The 23,288-nt window shown below is 60.8% G+C and overlaps 3 protein-coding genes and 1 non-coding gene across 10 annotated transcripts; 1 reads left to right on the top strand and 3 right to left on the bottom strand.

The window, feature by feature from the left end:
• Nucleotides 1-4,638: 4,638 nt before the first annotated feature.
• RIN1 (Ras and Rab interactor 1) lies at nucleotides 4,639-11,982 on the bottom strand. 3 transcript variants are annotated; one of them, XM_070488213.1, is made up of 11 exons: nucleotides 11,029-11,982; nucleotides 10,719-10,899; nucleotides 10,505-10,619; nucleotides 10,338-10,410; nucleotides 10,101-10,192; nucleotides 9,216-9,953; nucleotides 8,613-8,918; nucleotides 8,148-8,279; nucleotides 7,853-8,004; nucleotides 6,738-6,854; nucleotides 5,494-5,634 (listed from the first exon to the last, which is right to left on the bottom strand). In XM_070488213.1, exons 1-11 carry the CDS (start codon nucleotides 11,112-11,114, stop codon nucleotides 5,626-5,628), a joined length of 2,001 nt encoding a protein of 666 aa, XP_070344314.1. In that variant the 5' UTR covers nucleotides 11,115-11,982; the 3' UTR covers nucleotides 5,494-5,625. The 3 variants fall into 3 exon arrangements, with proteins under 3 accessions (XP_044617974.1, XP_014700267.2, XP_070344314.1); XM_044762039.2 differs by lacking the exon at nucleotides 7,853-8,004 and having other exon boundaries at nucleotides 4,639-5,634; XM_014844781.3 differs by having other exon boundaries at nucleotides 4,639-6,854.
• Nucleotides 11,983-12,125: 143 nt separating this feature from the next.
• On the bottom strand, nucleotides 12,126-19,268 carry BRMS1 (BRMS1 transcriptional repressor and anoikis regulator). 5 transcript variants are annotated; one of them, XM_070488216.1, is made up of 12 exons: nucleotides 19,115-19,245; nucleotides 17,528-17,946; nucleotides 16,934-17,109; nucleotides 16,388-16,533; nucleotides 16,226-16,316; nucleotides 15,938-16,065; nucleotides 15,683-15,762; nucleotides 15,500-15,596; nucleotides 14,821-14,913; nucleotides 13,573-13,637; nucleotides 13,041-13,080; nucleotides 12,126-12,689 (listed from the first exon to the last, which is right to left on the bottom strand). In XM_070488216.1, exons 4-12 carry the CDS (start codon nucleotides 16,524-16,526, stop codon nucleotides 12,682-12,684), a joined length of 741 nt encoding a protein of 246 aa, XP_070344317.1. In that variant the 5' UTR covers nucleotides 16,527-16,533; nucleotides 16,934-17,109; nucleotides 17,528-17,946; nucleotides 19,115-19,245; the 3' UTR covers nucleotides 12,126-12,681. The 5 variants fall into 5 exon arrangements, with proteins under 5 accessions (XP_070344317.1, XP_070344315.1, XP_070344316.1 ...); XM_070488214.1 differs by having other exon boundaries at nucleotides 16,934-17,140; XM_070488215.1 differs by lacking the exon at nucleotides 16,934-17,109 and having other exon boundaries at nucleotides 19,115-19,248.
• A 248-nt stretch (nucleotides 19,269-19,516) lies between these two features.
• B4GAT1 (beta-1,4-glucuronyltransferase 1) lies at nucleotides 19,517-21,869 on the bottom strand. The gene is made up of 2 exons (XM_014844776.3): nucleotides 20,661-21,869; nucleotides 19,517-20,412 (listed from the first exon to the last, which is right to left on the bottom strand). Exons 1-2 carry the CDS (start codon nucleotides 21,714-21,716, stop codon nucleotides 20,221-20,223), a joined length of 1,248 nt encoding a protein of 415 aa, XP_014700262.1. The 5' UTR covers nucleotides 21,717-21,869; the 3' UTR covers nucleotides 19,517-20,220.
• A 425-nt stretch (nucleotides 21,870-22,294) lies between these two features.
• On the top strand, nucleotides 22,295-22,376 carry TRNAS-GCU (transfer RNA serine (anticodon GCU)). Its single transcript has one exon. It is a non-coding gene; the product is annotated as a tRNA-Ser (tRNA).
• Nucleotides 22,377-23,288: the final 912 nt, after the last annotated feature.

The raw sequence follows: 23,288 nt of genomic DNA on the forward strand, positions 1-23,288 counted from the left end.
TGGGTGGGAGCCTCAGGAGGGGAGGTGGGAGAAGTCCTAGGGCAGGAATGGGGAGGGAGGGGACTCTGGGAGGGAGGGCAGCGATTGTGCACCCCCCCAACATGCTGGTGCCGCACCCTGTGAGCTTCTGGATGGGAGAGCCCGCAGGAAGAGGGGTGGTGCTGGCGACTGGACAGGGTAGGAGAGAGGCTTGGGGAAGGTGGGGCCCAGGAAGAAGGGGTGTTGTCCAGGCCTGGCCCCTGGGGGTAAAGGATGCTGACAGCTGGAGGGGGCTGGGAGGAGTGTCTTTGCCATGGAGAGAGACTGTGTGTGTGTTCGTGGGTGTACCTGGGTGTCTGTGCATGTCCATGTGCACAGACGTGCATGTGTGTGCACTTGCACAGGCCCAGCATTGCTGTGAGTGTGCGCAGCTGGGTGATGTGTGTGTGTCTCCGTGGGCCCACACCTGTGCCCACAGCTGTGAGAGGAGACGCGTATGGCTGTCGCCAGCTTGCCCAAACTGGGCCCAGCTGGAGACCCAGTCGCTCTCCTGGCAGACACCTAACCTGAACATCTGCCACATTTGCCCACAAGGAAGGGAGTCCTGGAGCCCACATCAGAGCTAGAAGGGCCCAGCCCTTCCCCTCAGTGTACACACGGCCCAGAGAGGGACAAGGTTTGCCCCAGGTCACACAGTGGTGGAGGCAGAGCAGGGAGTGTACCCAAGTCTGGGGATCCCAGGCTGGGACAGGTGCTCTCCCCGGCCTCACCATTCGTATCCTCCCTCTGGTGCCCTTTGGCTGCAAGGCTCCATGGAGAGGCCAGGTGGCTGGCCCTGCCCCGGCCTTGCTGTGTGCTCCAGGGCGGTCCTGGCTGGCCCTTCTTGGGCCGCAGCTTCCTCCTCTGTGCGAGGGGTACCTATGGGAGTGGACTCTGGTCCCTGTGGTGGCTGGCAGAGGCCTGCTGCCCACGGTGACTAACTTGTCCCAGTTTGCTGAGGACTTTCCTGGTCTCAGCACTGCAAGTCCTGTGTCCTGGGAACTTCCTCAGCCCCAGGCAAACAAGGACGGTTGGTCCCCCTGTTGCCAGGGACATTTCTCTTTCCACCACGTCCTTCCCACTGCTACCCCAGTCTCAGCCTCCGCTGTCTCCACCCGCACCCTGGAACTTATCCCTTCTCTTCCTGTCCAGCGCCGTCTTCTTCCTGCCCCCTCGCTGTCCCCAGGGCTCTCTCACATCTCACTGTCCCTCCCTCTGACAGCAGGGCCTCTTTCTCCCTGTTCCTCTCTTCTCTCTCTGTGTTGGGGGTCTCTAGCTCTTCCTGCCTGTCTCTGGGGTCTCTCTGTCTCCTCTCCTGTCCCCAGGAGTGTTACCTTGTTGGTTTCTGGGGTCTGTCTCTCCATTCTCTGCCCACTTCTGTGTCTCCCCTCTCCATCTCTGGTGTCACACTCCCTCTGTCTCCCGGTTCCCGTCCCAGGGTCTCTGGCTCACCACCTTCCCTGGGTGGTCCAGGCCTCTCTCCTCTCCCCCGGCATGCACCCCCAGGGCTGGCTGGGGTGGGAGCCAGGTCTGGGGGCTGTGACCGGGCCGGGAAGGGGAACCCAAGCAGACATGATATTTATGTTAGGACTTCAAAGTGGAGCAGGGCCTGGAGCGGGGGTGGTGGGGGCTGGCAGGGGAGGGACGGGGGGAGGGTGGCGAGCAAAAGCCAGACTAAGGTCAACTCAGGCCCCTCCCTGGTGAAGGTCTCCTTGGTGACACACACCTCCCCCCGTGGGACACTGAGACCCAGAGTAGGGACAGAACGGGCTATTTTGGTGCAGAGTTCCAAGAAAGGCACTTCCTGCGCCCCCATCCTAGCCCCAGCCCCATCCTTTCTTCCTGTCGCCCTGCAGGAGCAGCTGGGTCCTCTGAGCATCAGCCTGGCCTGGGAGGCCGGGTTCCGGGGGTGGCAGGAGCAGAGGGCTCCATCTCAGCACGAAAATCTCCACGGCACCGGGCCAGCCGTGCCTTCTCCACTCTCTGGCAGAGGCCTCGCCTGGCAGTGCAGCCAGGGTTTGTAACCCGCTCAGCCCTGGCGGGCGGGCAGGTCCAGCCCCCCAGGGCCTCTGGGGTCCATTGAGGGCTGCCTGCCCAAGGGCCCGAGGGGCCAAGATGGCGGTGAAGGTCACTCCACCCCTGCCCCCACCCTTGGCCTAACCCTTGCTAAAGACACCCAGCTGCTAGGGCCAGGAAGGCATGGGGTCAGGGGCCCAGGCCCGGGGTGGGGTGGGCGGGAGGGCCCGATTGTCTCATCCGGCTGCTCACACTGTGTCCTAAGCCCCTCCCAGGAGCCAGGCCCAGCAGACACCCCTTCAGGCTGGGCCACCCCCTCGGAAGACCCCCTCTCAGACTAGAGGCTTGCTCTAGACCCAAGACCTTCTGGTCTGAAGTCCACCAGGCCCCCAAAGCCCCCGCCCCTGGGCCATTAACACCGCCCCCCCAGTCCCCCGTCCTCCCCAGGCGCTTGCCGTGAATCACTCAGGCTGGAATCTGATGAGCTCAGGCCTCCCCGCCCAGTGCTGCCGGCCTCGGCCTCCTGCCTGGCCAGTGGGGTCGCCACACCCCCTATGGGGGTCTTCTCAGCAACTCATAGCCCCCACCAGGGTCCACCACGGGGGTGGTGGCTGAGTGGTGGCAGAGACAGGCCAGGGCTGGGAGTGAGGTTAGTCAGAGGGCTTGGGCCTCTCTGCATGATCTAAAGTGTAAAAAGGTATGTGTGCGTCTTTGTGTTGTGTGTGTGTGTGTGTGTACACTTGCTATGCCCGTGCAGAGTGAGGAGGAAGCATGTGCCCTGTCTGAGTGGGGGACTTGGGTGTGTCAGTGGCAGTCCTGCATGGGTCGGTGTAAGTGTGTCGCGGAGTCCCTGTGTAGCAGGTCACCATGTCTCTGTGTCAGCCTGTCCCCATGTGTGTGTGTCAGGGAGTCATGTTCTAAGCCCGAGAGGGAGGGTGTTGAGGGAATATTTCTGAGTCTGTAGATCTACGGATGTGTGCGTCAGGGTGTGGCTCGAAGGCGGGGCTCAGGGGTGTCATTGTCCCATCCCGCAGGGCGTGAATGGCTAACAGTGTCAGGGTGTTCCTAACACCCTGGGTGTTCCAGCTAAGACTGGGGGTGTCCAGATGTACCATACATGACCACCGCAGGCCGGGTGTCACACACTGTGTGCAAATATGAGTCAGGATGTCTTTCAGTGTTAAACTGTGGGTGTGAACATGGGTCACAAGGTCATGGCAGGGTGTTAAATGCTGTATGTTGAAGGTGAGTCAGGGTGTGGTTGTGGGTCTCAGCGGCTGCCTCCCCCCACCACACACACACACACACACACAGGGTCCCCTCTCAGGCTACCCCACAGGCCCTGGCCCTGGGGGGAGGTGGCGCCTCCCTCACCCACCTTCCCAATCTCCATTCACAGGATCCCTGTTCGCAGGAAGGTCCCAGGGCCCCACTGCGGGCCTGCTTCCCTCCTGGCACCAGGCTGGTGCGGGTCCTCAGAGTGCCCTGGGTCCCTGGGTGGTCTCAGGCCAAAAGGGGACGTAGTAAGCGACTGGGAACGGGCACACTCGCCCCCTGGTGGCAGCGATGGAGAATGCGCCACTCGCACCCCGGGAGCTCGGAGCGACTGTTTAAGCCGAGTCATTCTGAATGGATCCTTCCGCGTATATTTACTAAGTGTCAATTCCGGCCAGGCATTGTTCTAGGCCCCCGAGATTTGCCGCGGGAGCAAGGCTGACTTGGCTCTGGCCCTCTAGAGGGGAAGACAGACAATAAACAAACTCACACACAGAACGACGGTGATTCCAGAGGTAAGCGCAACATTTACGAGTGAGGAAATGACTTGGCCGCTCCTCAAGACATCCAAGCGTCAGGGTTCCAGCCCTGCCCAGCATCACCTCTCAGAGCCTCGACTTCCCTTTCCAGAAGGCCAAAGGTGGGAGGGAGGGGTGGGGAGGCAGTACAGAACCCAGGCACAATAGGCTGTCACTGCCCAGATCACACCTGTTTCCCTCTGGCTAGGGCTGTGGGTGCTTGGTGCTTGGTCCCTATGAACCCAATAGATTACTCCTGAGGGGACGAGTAAATGTGTCCTGTTTTGGATGACTGCAGGATCCGAAGCTCCACAGTACCTGGTGTCCAAGCCCTTTGCCCTGTAACAAGCCACTTTCTCTGAGCAAGCCTCAGTTTCCTCATCTGTCAAATGGGGATAATGAGAGCAGTCTTAGACCAGCCTATCATTGCCTGCCCTGCTGGGAGCCCCAGTGCCCTTAGCATGACCCTTGGTCATGCTGATTTACCCGGTCTGGACCCCTGACCAATCAGTCTCCTGAGAAGATAAACCCAAAGGCTCAGGCAGCAGGCAGGGCCTGGCAGGGCCCCGATGAGTTAGGACTGAGCACGGCAAGGGGCTGGGAGGGGTCTGCTGAGGTCTCTAAGGCAGGGGCCCGGAAGCCCTGGCTTGTCCTAGTGCCGGGAGACCTGCTCCACATCCGGCCCTGGGATTCTCCGAACACCCTCGAAACCACTCCAGGTCCTTCCTCTGGGACTGAACTTGAGGCTTCCTGAGTTTGGTTCCCAGAACCCAGCCCTCCCTTAACCTCCCAGCTTCCCACCTCACTGCCCTTCACTCTTAGGTATCGAACTCCAAGCAGTTGACAGCATTTATTGAGCGCCTACGGAGTGCCCAGCACTGTGCGAGGCACTGGGGGGCATGGGGTGGGGAGAGAGGACATACAAAAGAATGACAGGGGGACTCGACCAGCGAGACGCTTCGGGGGGCCAGGGGTGGGGCAGGGGCGGTGTTGGAAGAGGGGAGGGAAGAGCTGCCGGCGACCCAGTGAGAAATTTGGGAGCCAGGCATGTGGGCTGTATCTGGATTGTCTGAAGTCCTGACGTCCAGGATTTCTCCCTTCCAGTTGTCATGTGTCTGACACATGGGCTGATGTCCCTTTGTGCTCAGCGCTTGAGGGAGCACCTCAGAGACGGGCTGGGTTCCTCCTTCCACCAGGGGACAGTTACTTCCCAGGGAGTGACCCCTGATTCTAAGGGAGCTGAAGGCTGCAGCCTTGGCCCCTGCGCTGTCCCCAGGTTGCCTGGCAAAGCCGGCAGCCAACTGCTGCTGCAGCTCTGGAGCCACCCCCGCCCCTGGGGTCACCCACTCAGCCGCTTCCTGGGCTGCATGCACCCCCTTGTGGTCATTGCTGGCATTTTCTTTCCTCAGATTTGCTGCCTGCTCTGGGCCTCCTGGGCCTTGAGGTTAATTTACTGGTGGCTTAGAATAGAGGTCCTAGTTGGAAGCTGACACCCTGGTTTGGGTGGGGGAACCCCTGATGGCCTGTTGTGTGATATCTTAGGAGTCACTTTCCTGAACCTCAGTGGGCAATAAGCCATGCCCTGCCCCTGTCAAGCTCTTGTGAGGTCCCAAAGAGTTAGGAGCAGAGAAAGCGGTTTCTAAGCCCCCGCTCCAGTTCAGAAGCCTGTCTCCCCTGTCCAATTCCCCTGGGACGCCAGAGGGCCTGGGAGGACTTCCCACCTTGGGAAAGACTGGAACTCGGTGCTCCCTCGGCCAGGCCTGATGTCCAGGATCTCCCCTGGGCTCACTGGAGAACATCATCCTTCCTGAGAGAAGAGATCAGATCCTTGGAGCGGTGGGGTGGGGGCTGCTAACATCCTGCCTCCTTCCCTCCGCTTTCTCCTAGTCTGAGCTCTGCTTGGCAGCAAAACCATCCATTTTGACCCCTGGAAGACTTCCGGGAGAAGGCCGGGCAGCAATAGCCACTCCACTTGACACGTGAGAATGCTGAGGTTTGGAGGCGCTAGCTGTTCTCCAGGCGGTCGGGGCAGGACTGGGCCGGAGCCCTTGCTGCCTCCCTGTATCTTCCTGACACCAGGCGTGGGTGGAGCCTCTCAGGGCCTTGAAGGCCCCCCTGCAGGGGCTGCTTGGTAGCAGTCCTGCCCTGCCCACGCTGTGTGCCCCCCCCCCACTGCCAGCTGTTGGGCACCTGGTGGTTTGTCCCCTGATGGGCACGCTCACCACTGCAGGCTGGTTGGCCTCCAGCGGGGGGAAAGGATGTGCGGCAAAGGGGCTTGGGGCCTTGATCTGGCGTCCCCCAAACCGCCTCAACTTTACTCTAATGGCCCAGACATGGCCAGTCAGGCATTCCTCCATCAGGTGTGATCATAGGGATAAATGGCACACAGAGGTGGTGGCAGACACAGGAGTGGCCTGAGGTGGGGAAGGCTAAGGGGGCTGCGGCCTTGGCTGGTGGGGCTGACGACTCCTCCAAAAGGCCTTCCCAGCAGGCTCAGAGTTTTCTGCCCCAGATGACCCTTCTGGCCTCTCCCTGCTACTCCTCTGCTGCCTGGCTTCCCTTGGCCTCTGGCCCCCCTGGCTGAGCAGAGCCCCCCCTGGCTTGGCCCTCGCCCCCCTCAGCTCCCTGGGCAGTTCTCTCAGACTCTCCCCTGCTGTCCCTGGCACTGGCTTTGACCTCAGTGTCCCCGTCTCCTGGGCCCCCTTTCTTCTCCTTGCTCCCTGCCTCTGGCTCCCCATTGCCCTCCCCTGCTGCAGCCCCAGGGGAGGGCCCCGGGGTCTCAGGCCGCTCCGCCCGGCGGTAGACGAGGTAGCCGGTTGTGGGGAGTCCATGGGCCAGGGCTCCGGGGGGCAGGCGGTGGTAGCCCTGCTCCTTGTACAGGAAGAGGCCGAAAGCGTCAGGCTGGCTCACTCGGAACTTGGTGGCACAGAGCTGGTTCAGGGTGGCAATCGAGGCCCCTGGGGGCACGGCCAGGGTCTTGGAGGTGCAGCCGCTGCTGGGGTCCTGATAGGCTACTCGGAGGAGGTGCTGTACAGGAGGAGAAGCCAAAACGAGAACTCAGCCCTGCCTGGTCTCTATGTGGCTGCCAAGCTGAGGCCCCAGCATGGTCTCTGCAGGGGCGGGGCGGGGGTGGGGAGGAGTGGTAAATCCAGAGGTGGAACAACCAAGTGGCAAAAGCTTTTTGGACGAGGTGAGCCCCGAGGGGGCTTCTGAGGAAGGGAGAGATGAGCTTGGGCCAGTGGGCCCCAGCTGCAGGCTGGAAGGCTGGCCCCCTGGCCCTACAGCCCAACCATCTGACTCGGACAGAGTGTGCCCTGTGCCCCAAGGGCTTGTCCTGCATTAATTCATTGAATCCTCACATCCACCCCAGGACGCAGGTACTATGACCCCATTTTATAGATGAGAAAACTGAGGCACAAAGAGGTTACATAAGTCTCCCAAATTCCCACAACCAGAAAGTAGCAGAGCCAGGATTTCAACCCAGGATCTGGCTACCAAGTCTGAACTCTTAACCAAGGCTAGGAAGGATCCCTCACTGGATAGAGAGGACAGTGAATGGCCAGATGGCGTCTGGCTCTGCGGGCACCAGGCCTGAGTCCAGAAGGGAGGGTGAGGGGAGTGTGGGCTGGAAGCCTGAGTCCAGGGGAGGGCAGAGCCCCAGCTGGGGGCTGGAAGCCAGGAACTGGAGCTTGAGCTGCCCTCTGTGTCCCTTTCCCTCTACCATTGTGTCTCAGTTTCCTCATCTGTACAATGGGGACAGCAATGGCCTTACTTCAGAGTTTCTGTGAAGATGCCGGGCTGAGTACCCACAGCACTTAGCAGCACTCTGGCACAGAGAGGGGACTGTCTCTAGAGAGCCCGGGTCTGACGCGTGTTCTGCGTGGGGCGCTGTTTCTATTGGGGGTGATGCAGGACTGGCCCTTCCCCTGCCAGGCCCCACTGGGAAAAGAGGGGGCTGCACAGGAGGATGCTGGAGCCCTCCAACGCTGGAAAGTTTGGGGCAGATGGCGTGGAGGCCCTGTTACCTGGAAGCTGTGGCTGGCGGGCAGCCGGCGCTGCTCCCAGAGGCTGAGGGAGCGCTGCAGCTCCTGGGAGGGGCTCAGGGGGAGGGTGTGGGCCTGGCCCAGGCTGCTCAGCAGGGCCAGGCTGGCCGAGAGGGTGGTCAAGTAGTAGCCGCCTGGGACACAAGGGGAAGAATGCAGCTCAGGCTAGGGGTGGGCGACCTGCTCCTTCTCTCCTCCCCTGCTTACTCAGGGCCACACAGCGGCTAAGACACCCCAGCCCTACCCTGATGTGGCGTGTGTGGGGGCGGTCCCTCACCCTCTCCAGTGAGCAGGGCAGGCTCCAGCAGCTCAGACATGTACTCAGCCTCCAGCAGCAGCTCAGGAAGGTTGCACTGGGCCAGGACAATGCTCAGCAGCGGGAGGAACTCATCGGCCCCGGCGCCCTCTCCTGTGGGGGGTGGAGGAGGAAGCTTCAGGCTCCTCTGGGGCCCCCGGGTCAGAGGCCACTCCTCGTCTTAGATAGGGACCCTCCCCTCCACCTGCCAGGCCTTGGGCAATGTGGTATCTATGACAACCATGAGCAGGGGCTAGGGAGAGGATGCTGTACTTGCTGGGCCTCAGTTTCACCATCTGTGAGATGGGAGAGTTGGACTCATTTCCCGCCCCCCCCCCCCCCCCCCCCCCCGCCACGCTGTACCATTCAGGGAGTCCCTGCCTCATGGGGGGGGGGTTGCCTCTGACTCAGCAGGGGGTCAGTAGGAGGAGGTGGGAGGAGGCATACCCGCATGGGTCCTCAGTGCTGTGTACAGCAGCTTGCAGGCCTGCAGGAGCCACTTGACCTGGGCGCTGGGTGAGTAGGCCCGGAGCAGCTGCAGTAGCTTCTGGCGCACCTGCTCCATCTCTACTGGGGAGGGCAGGCTCAAGTGGGACCCGAAGGCTCTGGGGCCCTGGGCCCGGGCCAAGCGAAGGCCTTCAGCCAGGCGGCCCAGGGAGCCATTGGCAGAAAGCCGGCGCCGCAGGCGGGCTGCCAGGATGGGCCGGAGAGGCTTGAGCACAGAGCGATGCAGCGACTTCTCCAGGACGCATTCTGTGGAGAGGCAGTCCAGGGTCAGGGGAACCATGGCAGGCGTGGGGGGCAGAGTCCCAGGCAGAAGGGGCACAGTCGGGGAGGGAGAAGGATGAGGAGTCTTGGTGAGACAGGAGGGGGGGAGGTGGGGGATGGAATTCACTTGAACGGAGATAAGATGAGGTGGGTTCTTAAAGCAGCAGAACAGACTAGAAAGGCAGGCTGGCACTGTGGAGAGGAGGAGGGAGCGGAAAGGGGACGAGCTGGAATCGCGGAGAGATGAGGCTGAACAGGCAAAAGCCGGGGCTGGAGTCTCACCCAGTCTCTCAGGCGGCAGCAGCTTCTCAGGGCCCAGCTCCGCGCTCAGCATGGCCCGGGCCCGGCTCAGCGCCTCCCGGATGCCCTGCAGCTCCCGGGGCTCAGGGCCGGCCCGCACCTGGGTCAGCAGATCCTGCACCAGCTGGCCCACAGCTGTGTGGCGGTCATGCATCAGTGCCGAGGCCGCGCGGCCCACCTGCCGCTCGGGTGCCAGCAGGGAGCAGAAGGCAGCGCTCATGGACCGAAGCAGGGGCGGCCGGCGGCCTAGGCGGGGGGAGGTCACTGGGCTTCCCTGGGACCCAGGTGCCCCCTCCTCCTCTGAGCTGCTGGGGGAGCAGCAGTCCACCTCCTGGAGGGAGGGCAGGGGCGGGAGGCTGGGGCCAGCACCCCCTGGCACACGGTACCCCACTGAGCTCTCCCTCCGCAGCAGCTGGCGAGGGGGCAACCTTTCTGTCTGGTTGGGGGCTGCCCGTGGCAGCACAGGGACTGGAGGAGGTGGCACAGCAGGTGGAGACAGGGGGCTGGAGGTCTCTGTGGACACTCGCACTTTGAAACTCGTCTTGAATTTCTCCCGCTTGGTGGGACCCAGGTCCCCTGGGAACAGTGGGTTGAAGAAGCAGAGGGCGGCTCCAGTGCCCTGGTCCAGCTCTTGCGGGGACCGAGACTTCAGCCTGGGCAGCAGCGGGCCGTCAGATGGGCCCGGCTGAGCCTTGGTGTTGAGGGAGGAGCTCCAGAACTCTAGGGAAGAGAAACCACCTGGGGCCTCAGGGAGGGTGTCCAACCAAGGGAGAGGCACAAGCTTCAGGGTGTGCGCCTGCATGCCTTCCCTTTCCCCCTTGGCCTCAGCTTGCCCATCTGTGCAGTGGGTAGCAGGGGACCCCTTACCAATGCCCAGATGGGAGATGGCTTCCAGTTCCTTGTGCGTGGCTGCCAGGCGGATGGCTCTGGGGAGCTGGAGCGGGAGGAGAAGGATGTCCCTGAGGCCAGAAAGGGGAGCAGAAAATCAGGAGTGAGGCATGTTTGGGGCTGCGGGGGCTGAGAGGGCCTGTGGGGGCGGGGAGGACAAGGTGTCCCAGGGGAGCAGGGCCCCATAGACACCAGGTGCCCTGTGGCCAGGCTCACCGTGCGTGGCAGTAGGCACAGATGAGCTGGACCAGGTCCCGGAACACGAGCTCTGAGCTCTCCAAGGAGACGCCTGAGAGATGGGAAGTGAAGGTGTCCTCTGGGGAACCCCCCTGGACCCACCCTAACTGTTTCCAGCCCCTTCCCGCCAGGCCAGTTCCTCTCACCCCCAGGGCTCTCCTGGATGTAGTGGCTGGAGACGAAGGAGGGGCCGCTGGCCTCAGGCAGCCGCACACACAGGACTTGGCACTGGCGAGTGTTGGATTTCCGTACCAGGAACGTCTGCGGGTGGACAGGGTTCGGAGACTCAGACCTCGTGTCCAGCCCCTCTCCCTCCCATCCTCGGCTGGCCAGTCCCTGGAAGGAGGGGGCACAACTCACCCCCGGGGGCTCGGTCCTCAGTGCGTGCAGGGCAGCCGCGGCGTTGGCGCGCAGCTGCAGCCACACGGGCCGTGTGAGCAGCAGGCGCTCCCGCAGGCTCACGGTGCGCCCGGGCCGCTGGGGCCCACCTGCCTGACCCCCGCCGGCATCAGGCACATCATACAGCGGGTCCTGGGCTGGCCTGGAGGCAGGCACCAGACCTGAGCAGGAGGCTAGGAGCTGGGACCCTTTCCCCCTCCTTTGCCCCCAGGACGGACCCTGCGCTGCCACCCCTCCCTGCCCCACCAGCCACCCTTCCAACTTCACTAACTTTTCACTCTCCAGGTGTCCAGGTGCAAAGCTGGTCAGGCTGGGGGCTCCGAAAGGGCCTGCTCCTGGCTCCCCAGGGGTTTCCATGGCTGGGAGCTCCTTCGGTTTCTGGTTTCTCCAGGGACTCAGGAAGAGAATCCAGCCCCCAAGGCGAGAGCATTCACATTCCCGGTGGTGAGTAACACTTCCTGAGGGCGGATCGCCCTGTCACACCCCGCCAGTTAACTCTTGTGTGTCCACTCAGCTTGGGCAGCGCCCGTTGCCTCTCTTTTCTGGGCCCCGCCTCGGGGGGCAGGGATCCCTTCTATGCAAGCGCCACTCCGAGGGCCCCAGCTGTGGGCTGCCGCCTCCACTCAGTGCTTCCTGCAGCCCTGTCAGCTTCCCTGAACCACAGGGGTGGGCAGGAAGGGGTTAAGCAGGGCCTGTCTCAGTCCCCAGAGGCCCAAGCCTCGCCCCTGGGGCACCTTTAAGTCTGTGTCAGTTGCTCATCTGTCCAGGCCTTAGGGTCAGCCGTGTGGGAAAGCGCCCCCTATTGGCCACAGATGACTCATTCCTGAGCCTACCTTGGGTTTTGGGATTTCAGGTTGCCATGGAGAAAGGATGCCGTGTCTCCATGGAAACTAACCCCTTTGCTTAAGTGAGGTTCTGGGGGTGGTTCTAACACTCAGCGCTAAACAGGGGGGAGTCTGGCTGGGAGGTCGTCAGCACATGGCGCTGCTGCCAGCTGCCTCCCACGCACACAGGCCCTGCCAGCCTGCCTTGCCAATCTGCCAAGCGACTGGGGCAGGTGCAGACATGACCCAGTCTCCAAGCACCGAGCACCCAGCCCCCTTCCCCACCCAAGGCCACGTGTTCTCTCCGCCACATGGTGCTTCAGACTTTGCTCACCAGCACTGGGTAGTCCAGGGCCCAGCCCCCCACCTCTGCGGGGAGGAGCTCCCCCTTCCCCAGCCTGTACCCCAAGTCAGAGTGGATAGGCTCCTGCTGGGTAGTGAGAGGAGGCACCAGGGACCCCCAAAGAGACTGCTGTCTCAGGAACTCTCCACAGGAGCCGATTCCCTTGCAAGGTAAATCAGACACATGCGGGTCACGCCAGAGTCTCAGGAAAGGTTTTAATTCCAGTCCCCGAAATCCGGGAGGAAGACACCAAGAACTGCCTCGAGAAGACCTGGGGAGCCTGCCTTCTCACCTCCAGCAACAGCCAGGACAGACAGACCCCCAAAATATAATTTCCAGGACCGAGTTCCCACGAAGCAGGGCCCTGCTCACTGGCTCAGTGACTAGGGGGCCGGGTCCAAGGTCAGCAAGAAGGACATTGCTTTGGCTTAAGATGAGGGACGTCTTCTCTGTCAGGGAGGGCACCGAGGAGGCTGGCCTTCGTGGTGGGGGGGAGGTGGTGGGCTCGCTGGGGATGGAGGAGACAGTCTTGCCTGGCGAGGGCAGGTCCAGGCCACAGCTGTACAGGCCCCCGAGGAGGGGCAGAGGAGGAGTCCAGACCAGTGGTGGCTGGATGGGAGGGCCCAGCAGCAGTGCTGGAGAGCCGGCGGGGCAGACCCCTAGGGGCCTGTCAGTCTGTGTTGCGGCAGCAGGAAAATGCAAATCCTGGGTTTGGTGCCAGCTGCTCCGAGGGGCCCCTCGGCTGTGAACAGCAGAGTCATGGTCCTGGGGGTACAGGGGACGGGGAAATCACTGCAGGTGAGATGCTGGTCCAAGAGGGAGGCAGTCACTTCATATGGGGGACTGAGAAGAGTGGCCTCGGTCTGGCTCAGGGCAGTCGAGGCTGGGAGGGCACAGGGCAGCTCCACACCCTCCTCTGTGAGCCCACCAGCCCTCCCTGACCAATCCTGGCCCCATCAACCGGGAGCTTCCCCACCCCCACGATGCCCTCAACCCCCGACCGTCCTCTCGCAAGCCACAGATCTCTCTAGCCTCTGCCCCTCTCGGGGCTCCCTTCCAGGAGGCTGGGCTGGGTGCGGGGACAGTGGGAGGTGGAACAACCCCTGTGGTGCTTACCATCTGATTTTCTCTTCTGAGGGGACACAGCTGCCCTAGCCTGGGTGGGTGAGAAGAAAACCCCCCTGAAAGCCTGTCTTCAGTTGGCAAGTCCCCTCCCCCCATCAGCCTCTCTGGGGTTGGGGGCTGCTGGGTCAGTGCTGCACCGAGAGGGGTGGGGAGCATAGACCCCTTGTAGGCAAAGCTCTGATGAGGTCTCCTGTCAGAGGCCTGGCCAGCCCAGCTGCTTTCCCTCCTTCCCTTTCTCCCACCCCATGCAAACCTGCCCTGGAACAAGGAGGGGGCTGACACAGATTAGAAGTTCCCTCCTCCAGGGTGGCCTCAGGCAAAGGGGTCTTGTGAGCCCAGAGCAATGCCAGGGAACCCGGGCTGAGGGCAGGGGTGCTGAGGGCCGAGCACAGAGCTCCCCAGGCCCTCAGACAGCCCACGCGGGGACGGCCTGCAGAGACCAAGGCTGGGGTCTGCAGCAGGGACCTGCGCTGGCAGCCCCTACCTGGAGACGGGGCAGGAGAAGCGGCAGCACTGGACCCACCTTTTTGATAGCCGTCCAGTCCTCCAGGATGTCGATCTCCTGCAGCATGTACACGATGTAAGGGCCTGTGACGGGGTCAAGGAAGCAGGAGGCCGTGGAGGGGACAGGGGACGGGCCTTGGCCCGGGAGCTCTAACCCTTGGGAGCTGGTGGATGGTGGGGTGGGGCTGAGGGCCTGGGTGCGAACTCAGGCTCCACCTCCTACTTCTGGGCCCCCCGTTCTCAAGGAGAGGGGGAACCCGTGGGGTCACCGGGCCCCAGCTTTACTTTCCCTCGGCTCCCTCTCACCTCCTCTCTCCAGTCTCAAGGTCAGTAGGCCAAGGTCCATCCCACCAGCTCAGGGACCTGCTCCTTCTATTCCCGTGCCCTTAAATGTCCCTTCATCGGGCCCCTTTCCCCATCTGCAGACTCTGCTCTCTTCTATTTTGAAAACAACCCTCCATCCTCTGGGGACCATCCACTCTGCCCTCTGTGCTCTGTACCTCATGCCTCCACGCCCTCACCTCCCATTCCCCTCAAGCCCTGCAGTGCGGATTCCTCCCTCCCTGCCTGAACCTGACTCCCACCACCAGGCAGTCAATGCCCTGAGCAGCCGGTTGCTGCAGGGATATGGGGGCGGGGCAGGGTGGGGGTGGGGGGCATGAGAATTCAACTCAACTCTGCGCTGGGCTATGCCACGAGGGATGAAGGCATGGCAGGCCCTGGACTGAGGGGGCTCATGCCTGAGGTGGGGCAGACACAACTGCTCCCATATGGGATGCAGGTGACCCAGTTGAGGGCACAGGGGTGCAGAGAAGAGAGAAGCCATAGCCATTGGGGGAAGGCCAGGAGAGGCTTCCTGGAGGAGGTAACAGCTGAGACAAGCACTGAGCAGGCAGAGACTGGCAGAAAGGCATTCTAAGAGGAGGGTAGAAAGTGAGCAAAGGCATGGGGGTGGAAGGCCTGGGACGTGCCCAGGGACATCGTGGGAAAGCCAGAAGGGCCTCAAAGGAGACCTCACTCAGGAAGTTAAGGGGAGTCACTGAACGGATGTTTCTATTTTTCTATGGTCCATACAGCCCACGAGAGACCCAGGACCCCACCCAAAATTCCTGACAGCTGGATTTGCCAGCACACAGCCACAGGATGCCAAATGACCATACATGTGTCCAATCAGACCCTGCCCTCCATGTCCCTCCACCCCCTCCCCCGGGGCTGGAGCAGACGCTGACATCCTGCCTGGCTCAGGCCACCGTGGGTGGAAGGATACCAGAAACGAGGGGAGCCTTCTTCCTCTTGCTGGGTGGCAGAGAGTCCCACGTCTTCGAGCTGCCTCTGGCGTGCAGCTTGTCATCCCACCACTCTGGCCCCCAGACCCAGAGTCAGGATCAGGATGCTGGTCCCCCCAGGCCGCCCCAACCCTGCAGCCTGTGTCCCTCACACAGGCCAGCCCTCCCCATCAACCACCTCCCAGGGCCATGGGAGAATGCTGGGTTTGGGGGCTGGCAGCTGAGCTCAGGTCCCGACTGCACAGCCGTGTGACCCTGGGAAGGAGGGCAGTGGGCCTTTGCAAGCCTCGGTTTCTTCAGCTGTTCAGTGGGAGGAGGACAATTTCTGCTTCCCCAGGGCCCTGTATGAATGTAGACACTGGGGACACGGAGGGGCCTGTGGCTACTGTACGTGTGGGCGTGTCAGAACGACACCTCCTGTTCTGGAAGAGAGCAGGCCAGAGGAGGGTGGGGGACCCGCTCTTCCTGAGCCCCCACCGTGTGCCAGGCACTGGGTTAGGCCTTTCCATGCCTGGTTTCATTCAGTCCCCACAGTGACCCCCCCGAAGCAGCTCCTTTTCTATCCCCTTGTGCAGGCAGAGGAAGCTGAGGTCTACACAGGGGTGGGCAGTGACAGAGCTGGGACCGGCGCGGGGTGCCTGGGGCTGTCCCTCGCCTCACCAGAGCTGATGTCCAGGCTCTGGCGGTCCTCCTCCAGCCTCTGGATCCGCTCCTGCAGCTCGCCCTGCAGGGTGTCATACAGCAGGAGCTTCTCACTCTGGAAGAGGTGGGGCGGTTCAGCCAGGCGGGACACAGCGGCCACTTCGGAGTCCCCCCACACCCTCCGCCCGCTGCCACATCCACCTCTAGGTGTTGCTTGGCTCCCTGCAGCTCACACTGGTACTTATTCCTGATCACGTCCAGACAGAAGCCCTTGTAGATCCCTGCAGAGGGAGGGAGTGGGCTTGGCTAGGGACCCAGGTGCCCAAAAAAGGGGGGCCGGGAGCAGGGGTGAGGCCGGGAGAGGCAGAGAGAGGAAGGGGACAGAGCCATGGGTGTTGGTAAGGGAACAAGGAGGGGGACTGGGGACTGCCCCAAGGCATGGGACAGCCCACAGACCTGCCACCTGAATGCGAATCTTGAGGCTCTGCTGCAGCCCCCCCAGAGGCTCTGTGTACTCGGGCGCTCTCTCAGCCCCCACTTCCTCCAGCCGCAGCCGCAGCTGACTCAGTCGTTCTCTGAACAACCTAGGAGGTAAAAGGCAGCCACGCAGCCATGTGCTCATCCATCAGACATGTGCTGAGCACCCTCACTCACTCGGGGCCTCAGCCACCCCTGCCCAGCACCAGGCCCACTGCCTCCTCACCCGGGTGCCTGAAGACCCAGCCCTGGGTGTCCCATGCTCACTTCTCCTTCAGCTCCGAGAACTGCTTCTCTAAGTCCAGCATCTCGTTGACGCACTCGCTGCGGCGCCGCTCATAGTCCTCGTCGTCCATCTCTGGGACAAGAAGCCGGTCAGGGCTGGCTGAGGAGGAGCAGTGGGCACGCGGGTGTGCGTGTGGGGCTCACCTGAGCTCTCCTCCTCTGACTCGGTCTGGCTGCCGCTCCGTTCCTCCTCACTCTCTTCCTCCTCCCCATTCATCTCGGCGGCTGAGTCGCCCTCTGCTTCCATCTCTTCTGTGTCTTTGCTTGGAGGCTGGACGGGCATCTGGGCTCTGGGAGAAGGAGTGGAACTCTACGGCTCTGAGCGGGAAAGTGGCCACGCACGAAGTCAAACTGAGCCTGACCACAGAGGGGACAGCTGGGGAAGTGACTGGACTCGCCACACCCTGAGCACACACAGGGTGGGGACAGTGCAAGTAGCCCTGTCTGCACAACTGCCAGAAGTCTGGGAGCCACAGAAATGCCCAGGCCCTTGGACATTGTTGGTAGTCCCAAACTTGGGAAGACTAGCCAAGGTGATGACACATAATACGGGAAGTCAAGGACAGGCTCGCCACTGCCTATGGGAGTGAGCCCAAACTTCAGACTGGGGCTTTCAAGGCCCTGCAGACTGGACTTGGGCTAGTGGTCCGGTTCCTTCACCCCACCATCTCATGGCCAATTCTCACATACCCTATGCACTTCTTCCCCCTGCTCGTGCTCCAACCCTTCACTTCCCTTCCTGAAAACACTGTACAATCCTCCTGTCTTCTCCCTGGGCTCTGGGTCAAATCCTATCTCCTTCGGCTTCCTGGGGATCTCATGTCATCTCTTCCATCTCTTCAACTCTCCCTCTTGCCGGCTCCTTCCTATGACACCGTAGACATGCTCAGGTATCATCTACCACTCAGAAAAAGCAGAAACATGAGACCTCACCCCATTCCACTGGACGGCTCCCAGCTGTCCACCTCCCAGCCCCACTTTCAAGGCCCTGTGCACACTTGCTGCTCTTTCTCCCCCCCCCACCCCCCCCCCCCCCCCGCTTGTTCCAGTACATGTCTGTATCCTCACTCGGCTGAAACTACTGGTGGAGAGTCAACCAATGACCTCCTTGTACCTAATGCGTTTTCAGTGCTCATCTTAGTTGACTTCTCAGCAACACTGAACACTGCTAAACATTCTTTCTTTTATTCTCTTATCTACTATTTATTGAAAATCTAGTAGATGCTAGGTACCATCAGACACTACCACAGGGCACGACTGTGACAGACAGACACAGTCTCTGACCTCAGGGAGTTTACAAGTTCCTGGGCGAGAGAGGCAAAGAAACAGAGCACTCCTGTGGTGTGAGAAGAGTTGAGACTGGAGGCAGATGGGAGAGGCGTCTAACTGAAACCTGGAGCTGGCCGCAGCAGAGAGGGCTTGCAGGGGAAGGTGGGCCAGACAAATGAGCTAGTTGAGGGAAGGAACATTCCAGGCAGAATAAGCAGCAGGTACAAAGACCCCAAAATGAGAGAAGGGGCAGAGTTGGGGCCACACGGATCTAAGCCTCAGAGAGAAATCCGGGCTCAGAAATCTGGTCATCAGCCGCTAGCGAGTTCTTCAGGTCTCGAGAGAGGGTGAAACCAGCAAGGCAGAATGTGTGGAGTGAGAAGAGGTCCAAGATGGAACTCCCAGGGTCACCAAAGGGACAGATGATGAGACCTCTGCAAAGAAGAAAGGAATTAGCAAGAGGTGGAGAAGGAAAAACCCAAAGTCATGGGAGAGAGAATTTCAGGATGCAGCAGTGACAGTGCCAAATGCTGCCAAGAGATCACCGAAGAGGCAGACGAAACAGTCCTCTTAACAGATCATCTCTCTGCTTACTGGGGTCTTCTATTCCACAGTGATGTTTTTCCAACCTCTCTGGGCACTCCTTTGTCGTCCTTCAGATCAGTGTATACACCACTCCCTCCAGGAAGCCTTATTTGCTTACATCTCCTATTTGTCTGTTCGCATGTCTGTCTCCCCAACTATTCGCTAAGCCTCCCCAGGGCAGGGCTGCGCATGCGCCTTATTCACCTAACACAGTACTGACTCCCTTGGTGACTGCAGGATTTACAAATTAAACAAAATAAACTTTTGTGGTGCAGGGATTGGCTTTTACTTCTTGGTAACCCCAGGCCCCTGTAGTGGTAGCAAACCCAAAGCGTTCTGTTAACTTTCCCTGACACCATTCGAATTGTGTAAATATCTGGCCTAGAGAACAACGTAGTCACATGCCTCAGTGATTTCACAAATGATTTGAACCTGACCTGAAAACCCTGGTTCTCCAAACCAGCCTTACCTTTCCCATTCTCAAGCCTCAGTTCTTGCCGTCCCCAAATTTTGCAATTCCTCTTCACCGTTAAGTATATTTACTTTGAAAGACGCAACTTAAGCCCTACCTTTCGGGACCAGAAAGGGCGGCGGGGGGAGGCGGGGGGTCTCTCCAGCAGTCGCGGATTCTGCTGAATAAGCTAAATTAAATCACAACCCCGCCCCCTCCTTACCCAGGGTGCAAAAAGAGGACAATCACTGCCACTCTGAGTGCTGTAAAGATTGCAAAGGGTAAGGGATGGAAAAGTAAATTGTAAGGCGTCGTGCACATATATCTTTTCAGAAAGAGCAGGCCTCCATAGAAGACAGATTCTTCCCCACCCTCGAAGAGGCCAACACAGCCCCTCCGCGGCGCGCCCGAAGCCTCCCGCCACTGGCTTTTTCGCGGCCAGCTGCGGCCCCGCGGCCCCGCACGCATCCTGCCGGTTAAGTCTCCCCTTCGGCCCTGAAGATCGGGCCGGCTCCGACAGACTGACTGAAGAGGCCAAACCAGGCGCCAGGGGTGGCGTTACGCACCGCGGAGAGTGGGGCCTCCGGCTTCACGTCCGAGACTCCCAGAGAGGTCCCTCGGGCTACCGGTATTGGCCACAGCCCCCGGGCTCCCGGAAGCGCCGCGCCGGTCCCTCTTCTCCGGGGGGCGGGGCCTGCCCGCGCTTCCGTATACGTCATCAGGAGGCGCCAGTCGGGGGAGCTCATAATTGGACAGCTGGGGGCGAGGCATGCTGGGATACTGCGGGCCGGTCTCCATAGCAACCGGCCGAAATTCACCTAGGCCTTCAGCCGGCGGGAAAGGCCCTTGTAGTTTCCTCGCTTTGTTGCCGGCGGTCCTGGGTCCGCGGCCGCCTGCCCCGCGGCGTGAAAGGAGAGAACCTGGAACCTCCCCACCCTCCAGGTCCAGGAGAGTAATGGAGCCAGCTGTAGGTGTGAACACTCATTTATTTATATATTGTCATTGGCAGGCAAATAACCCAGCCCAGCCTATTCGAGGGTTAGAGATCTGTGACAATCACACACACACAGCCTGCAGACCCTTCCCTTTTCCAGAGCCCCAGGGGACGGAAGCCTGGGAGGACCAGCTAGTTTAGGCTCCTGCCCAAAAGCTAAGAACTAAATTCAATGCCTTCATCTGATTTCTTTCCAAAAAGTCCATTTTGTTAAGCACTCAGACTTCTAGCTCTGCCCCATTCATACTTTTTGCTCTCCTACTGCCCACCCACCCAAGACTGTTAATAATATTGTAATAACAATAATAACAACAATAATAATACTGTAAGAATATTAATAATACTTCACATTTGTACGAAGCTTACAGAATGTTTTCACATATAGCATCTCATCTGAGCCTCCCAACAGTTCTGTGAGGTAGATATTCTCACCTCCCTTTTTACAGACGGGGTAACTGAGGCTCAGAGAGGGAACGGGATTTGCTCAAGGCCACACAGCTAGTTAGTGGTAAAGCTAGGACTTGATCCCAGCGCCCCATATTCAAGTCCATTCAAGTCCAGTGTTCCAACACCACAGCTACCGCTGTAAAGTGGAGTGACAGTTCTTACCCCTGTCAGGCCTGCGGGGTGGCCTGAGAAGGGAGGAAGCTGACTTCTCAGACTTGGGGAGAGAAGGGCTCAGCAGTGACGGGGGGAGTCGGGGTACTTGGCCTTCAACTCCTGTTTGAACTGGCGGTAAAGGATCTTATTGTGCTGATTTTCGGCTTCCTTTTGGGGATGGAACTTCAAGGCTTCTTTGAAGCCCTTATGAACCAGGAAACCTTCGTTCAGCACCTCGAAATCAAATCCTGCCACGTGCAGCTCACAGGCCTGTAGGGGGAGAGACAGGTCAGCAGAGTTTGTTGACATTCCTGGGCCGAGACTAACATCCCTAAAGCCGCACGCCAGCATCCCCACTCCTCTGGAGGCATCAGGGATCTTCCACACCATCCAACCACCTCCTGAACTATGATCCCTCCTGCCTCATTGCCTCCTTTCCATTCAGGGCCGCTCATAGCTCCCCGATGCCACCACCACCCCTCCTGCCCCATTTCCCCTGTCCTTTTCCCTCCGAGCACCTGGCTGATGCGATTGAAGCCGTACTGCCGAAAGCGCTCGTCGAACGTGGGCACCTTGCCTCCGGCCACGTAGAATGGCTCCCAGGGGTCCTGCCAGGGGACTACGTAGGCAGGCCTCAGCAAGGTCTCTTCTGGCAGGTTGACCCAGCGGGAGTAGTTGGTGGGCGCCTGGCAGGGCGTGCACAGCCCATAATAGAAGGGCCGCACCTCGCCCACCTGGTACAGCTGCAGCAGCTCATTCTTGTCCGTGGGCATGCGCCGGGCTCGGCGGATCTCGAAGGCAGGCACCACCAGCGCGGTGCCCGCCCACTGCTTGCTCTGATCCAGCATTTCCCGCAGGCCTCTCCACAGCCCCTCGCTGGGCACCATGTCCACGTCGATAACCAGGGCATAGTTGGCCCCCTCACGAGCCAGATTCCTCAGCAGGTTATTGGGATACGAGACATTGGTGCCCAACGCGTAATTGATCCCGGGCTGGGCCACCCTGGCTAGCTTGTCAAAGACTTCCTGGCAGGACCGCAACAGGGCAAACTCTCCCGGCTCCCTGGGGTCGGGCACGGCGGCCTCATAGCGCGAGGGGCACACGAGGTGCATGGCAACCCTGGCGCGCATATCGGGGCAGTGGCTGCTCAGCGCGTAGGTCAGCACCGTGGCCAGCTGCGCCTCCTCCTTGGTGGCCGCGAACACCGACACGGATAGCGGGCCCTCCCAGCGCTCCAATAGGCCGGACAGGTGCAGCAGGTTGTCCACGCTGGCGTGCGTGGCCAGGATCACATCGTTGGGGTCCATGGTGGTCTTCAGTAGGCCCCTGTAGACGCGGTAGTCGCCGCTGGCGTCGAGGACGCCTCCGGAGGCCAGCGCGGTGCGGAGTTGCGCCTTGACCTGGTCCACGGACCGCGGGGATGGGGGGAAGAACTCGAAATACTGGTCCTGCTCCTCCTGCCCGTGTAGCCCGGATAGCAGCGACAGGTAGAGCAGCTGCAGCATCGCCACCAGCATTAGCGCGGCCAGCAGCAGCTGGTAGAAGGCGCACCGGATGGCGTAGGACATCTGCATGGCTCTCGGGGCGCGAGGCGCGCAGCAGGGACCACCGGACAGCAGGCTCCGACAGCAGCCGCAAGCCCGGATTTACCGCAGCCTGCCGAGCGCGGCCGAGGCGAGCCGAGCCGAGCCGAGCCCTGCGCGCAGCCCCGCCCGCCCGCGCAGGCCTCCGTGCGCCAGCGCGCCCCCTGCGCGCGAGGAGGAGCTACTGCACCCGCCGCCCGCGCCGCGCGCTTTGCAAACTCTGAAACTGCTCGCGGCCGCGCCGCCGCGCCTGCGGGGCTCCCAGGGACGCAGCCCCCTCTCTCCCAGGCAGTGCGCGACCCCCTGGACCAAGCGCGTCCTGAAACCCCGGCGAGCTCGCCCCCGGCTCAGGGAGGGGAAACCTTGCCAGACCTCGGCTGCGGCTTGGGGAAGGATGGCGCGGGTTCCCGGCTGCGGCGGGCGGAAGGGAACACAAAAGTCCCTTTCTTGCTGTGGTCTCCCCCTCCTCTAGGTCCTACGAGGTCTGCTCTGAAGAGTGGGTATCAGAGTCCGGGAAGGTGCGGAGGAGATGAGAGATAAAGGAATGTGGAAAGGGGTGCTGTACATGGGACGAGGTGGCCGAGTGGTTAAGGCGATGGACTGCTAATCCATTGTGCTTTGCACGCGTGGGTTCGAATCCCATCCTCGTCGGTCGTGTTTTACGCGGGAGATCAGTCTTAATTTTCCGCGTGCCGCCTCTCCGGAGCTGCAGGTTGAAGAGCACGGCACTGAGGATAGGACGCAATTCGTCCCAGCCTGGGGCTCTTTCTCCTCTTTGTTCACCGCACGTTGCTGGCCCCTTCGGGATCCAGGTGTCTGAACCTCCTGGGCGGAGTGCAGGGATGCGCTTTTCTTTCTCCCTAGGAAGAGGGTCAACGATTGGGTGGCACCTAGAAGACCAGAACCAGAATTCCGGCCAATGCCTAATTGGGGGCCAATATATTAACTGCAGGATTTAGTGAAGCCCCCAAAGGTGCCGCCCTCCCTATCTGAAGTGGTAGAACTTGGGGGTGGCGGCGGTGGTGGCGTTTGATGGTTTAAATTATAACTCTGTTCAGCCCGCTGATTCCCCTCCCCCCAGCACTTCTTCCAGGGCGGAGACCTTGTATCCACACACCTCCCTCCCCGACACACACACATACTTATACTATATGTGATAACTACTGGAGCGCTGTGAATCTTGGGAAGGTGCTTTGGGACAGACGGAGGAGGGCCGCGGATGCCAGGAGAAGGGGTTTGCCCGCTATGCCACGGGCAGTAGGGAGCCCGGGTTGTTGCGTTGAAGAGTGACCAGGGCATCCATATTCTGCATCCCTGAACACCACCACCTGCTGAGCGCCTGCTCCACCCCAGGGGCTGTGTTAGGCACCAGGGTGCTAGGCAGTGGGGTGGCCCTTGCAGGAGACACAGGTACTGTCCTTGAAGGTTTGCCCTGGTGACCTGTGACAGGAGAAAGGAGAAAGGTAAGTGTGGACCCCTTCACACGCCTTGCCACGGGAGGCTGAGCAGCCAGATTTAGTGCATATGGGTTTTCTTTGGCCTGCTCAGTGTTTAGAAACAACA

The sequence above is a fragment of the Equus asinus genome, chromosome 17 (genome assembly GCF_041296235.1).
Source record: "Equus asinus isolate D_3611 breed Donkey chromosome 17, EquAss-T2T_v2, whole genome shotgun sequence".
NCBI classification, from domain to species: Eukaryota; Metazoa; Chordata; class Mammalia; order Perissodactyla; family Equidae; genus Equus; species Equus asinus.

Excerpts from the sequence above, each read along its gene's own strand:
- RIN1 (XM_014844781.3), bottom strand. The coding sequence starts at position 11,114 with ATGGAAACCCCTGGGGAGCCAGGAGCAGGCCCTTTCGGAGCCCCCAGC. Across the intron at positions 10,193-10,337 it reads TGTGCCTACTGCCACGCACG|GGACATCCTTCTCCTCCCGC; the intron begins GTGAGCCTGGCC and ends TTCTGGCCTCAG. Across the intron at positions 9,954-10,100 it reads CATCTCCCATCTGGGCATTG|AGTTCTGGAGCTCCTCCCTC; the intron begins GTAAGGGGTCCC and ends TCTCTTCCCTAG.
- BRMS1 (XM_014844777.3), bottom strand. The coding sequence starts at position 16,526 with ATGCCCGTCCAGCCTCCAAGCAAAGACACAGAAGAGATGGAAGCAGAG. Across the intron at positions 13,638-14,820 it reads GAAGGCTCCCCTCGTTTCTG|GCCCTTACATCGTGTACATG; the intron begins GTATCCTTCCAC and ends ACCCCGTCACAG. Across the intron at positions 13,081-13,572 it reads ACTGGACGGCTATCAAAAAG|GCTAGGGCAGCTGTGTCCCC; the intron begins GTGGGTCCAGTG and ends TCACCCACCCAG.
- B4GAT1 (XM_014844776.3), bottom strand. The coding sequence starts at position 21,716 with ATGCAGATGTCCTACGCCATCCGGTGCGCCTTCTACCAGCTGCTGCTG. Across the intron at positions 20,413-20,660 it reads GCTTCAATCGCATCAGCCAG|GCCTGTGAGCTGCACGTGGC; the intron begins GTGCTCGGAGGG and ends CTCCCCCTACAG.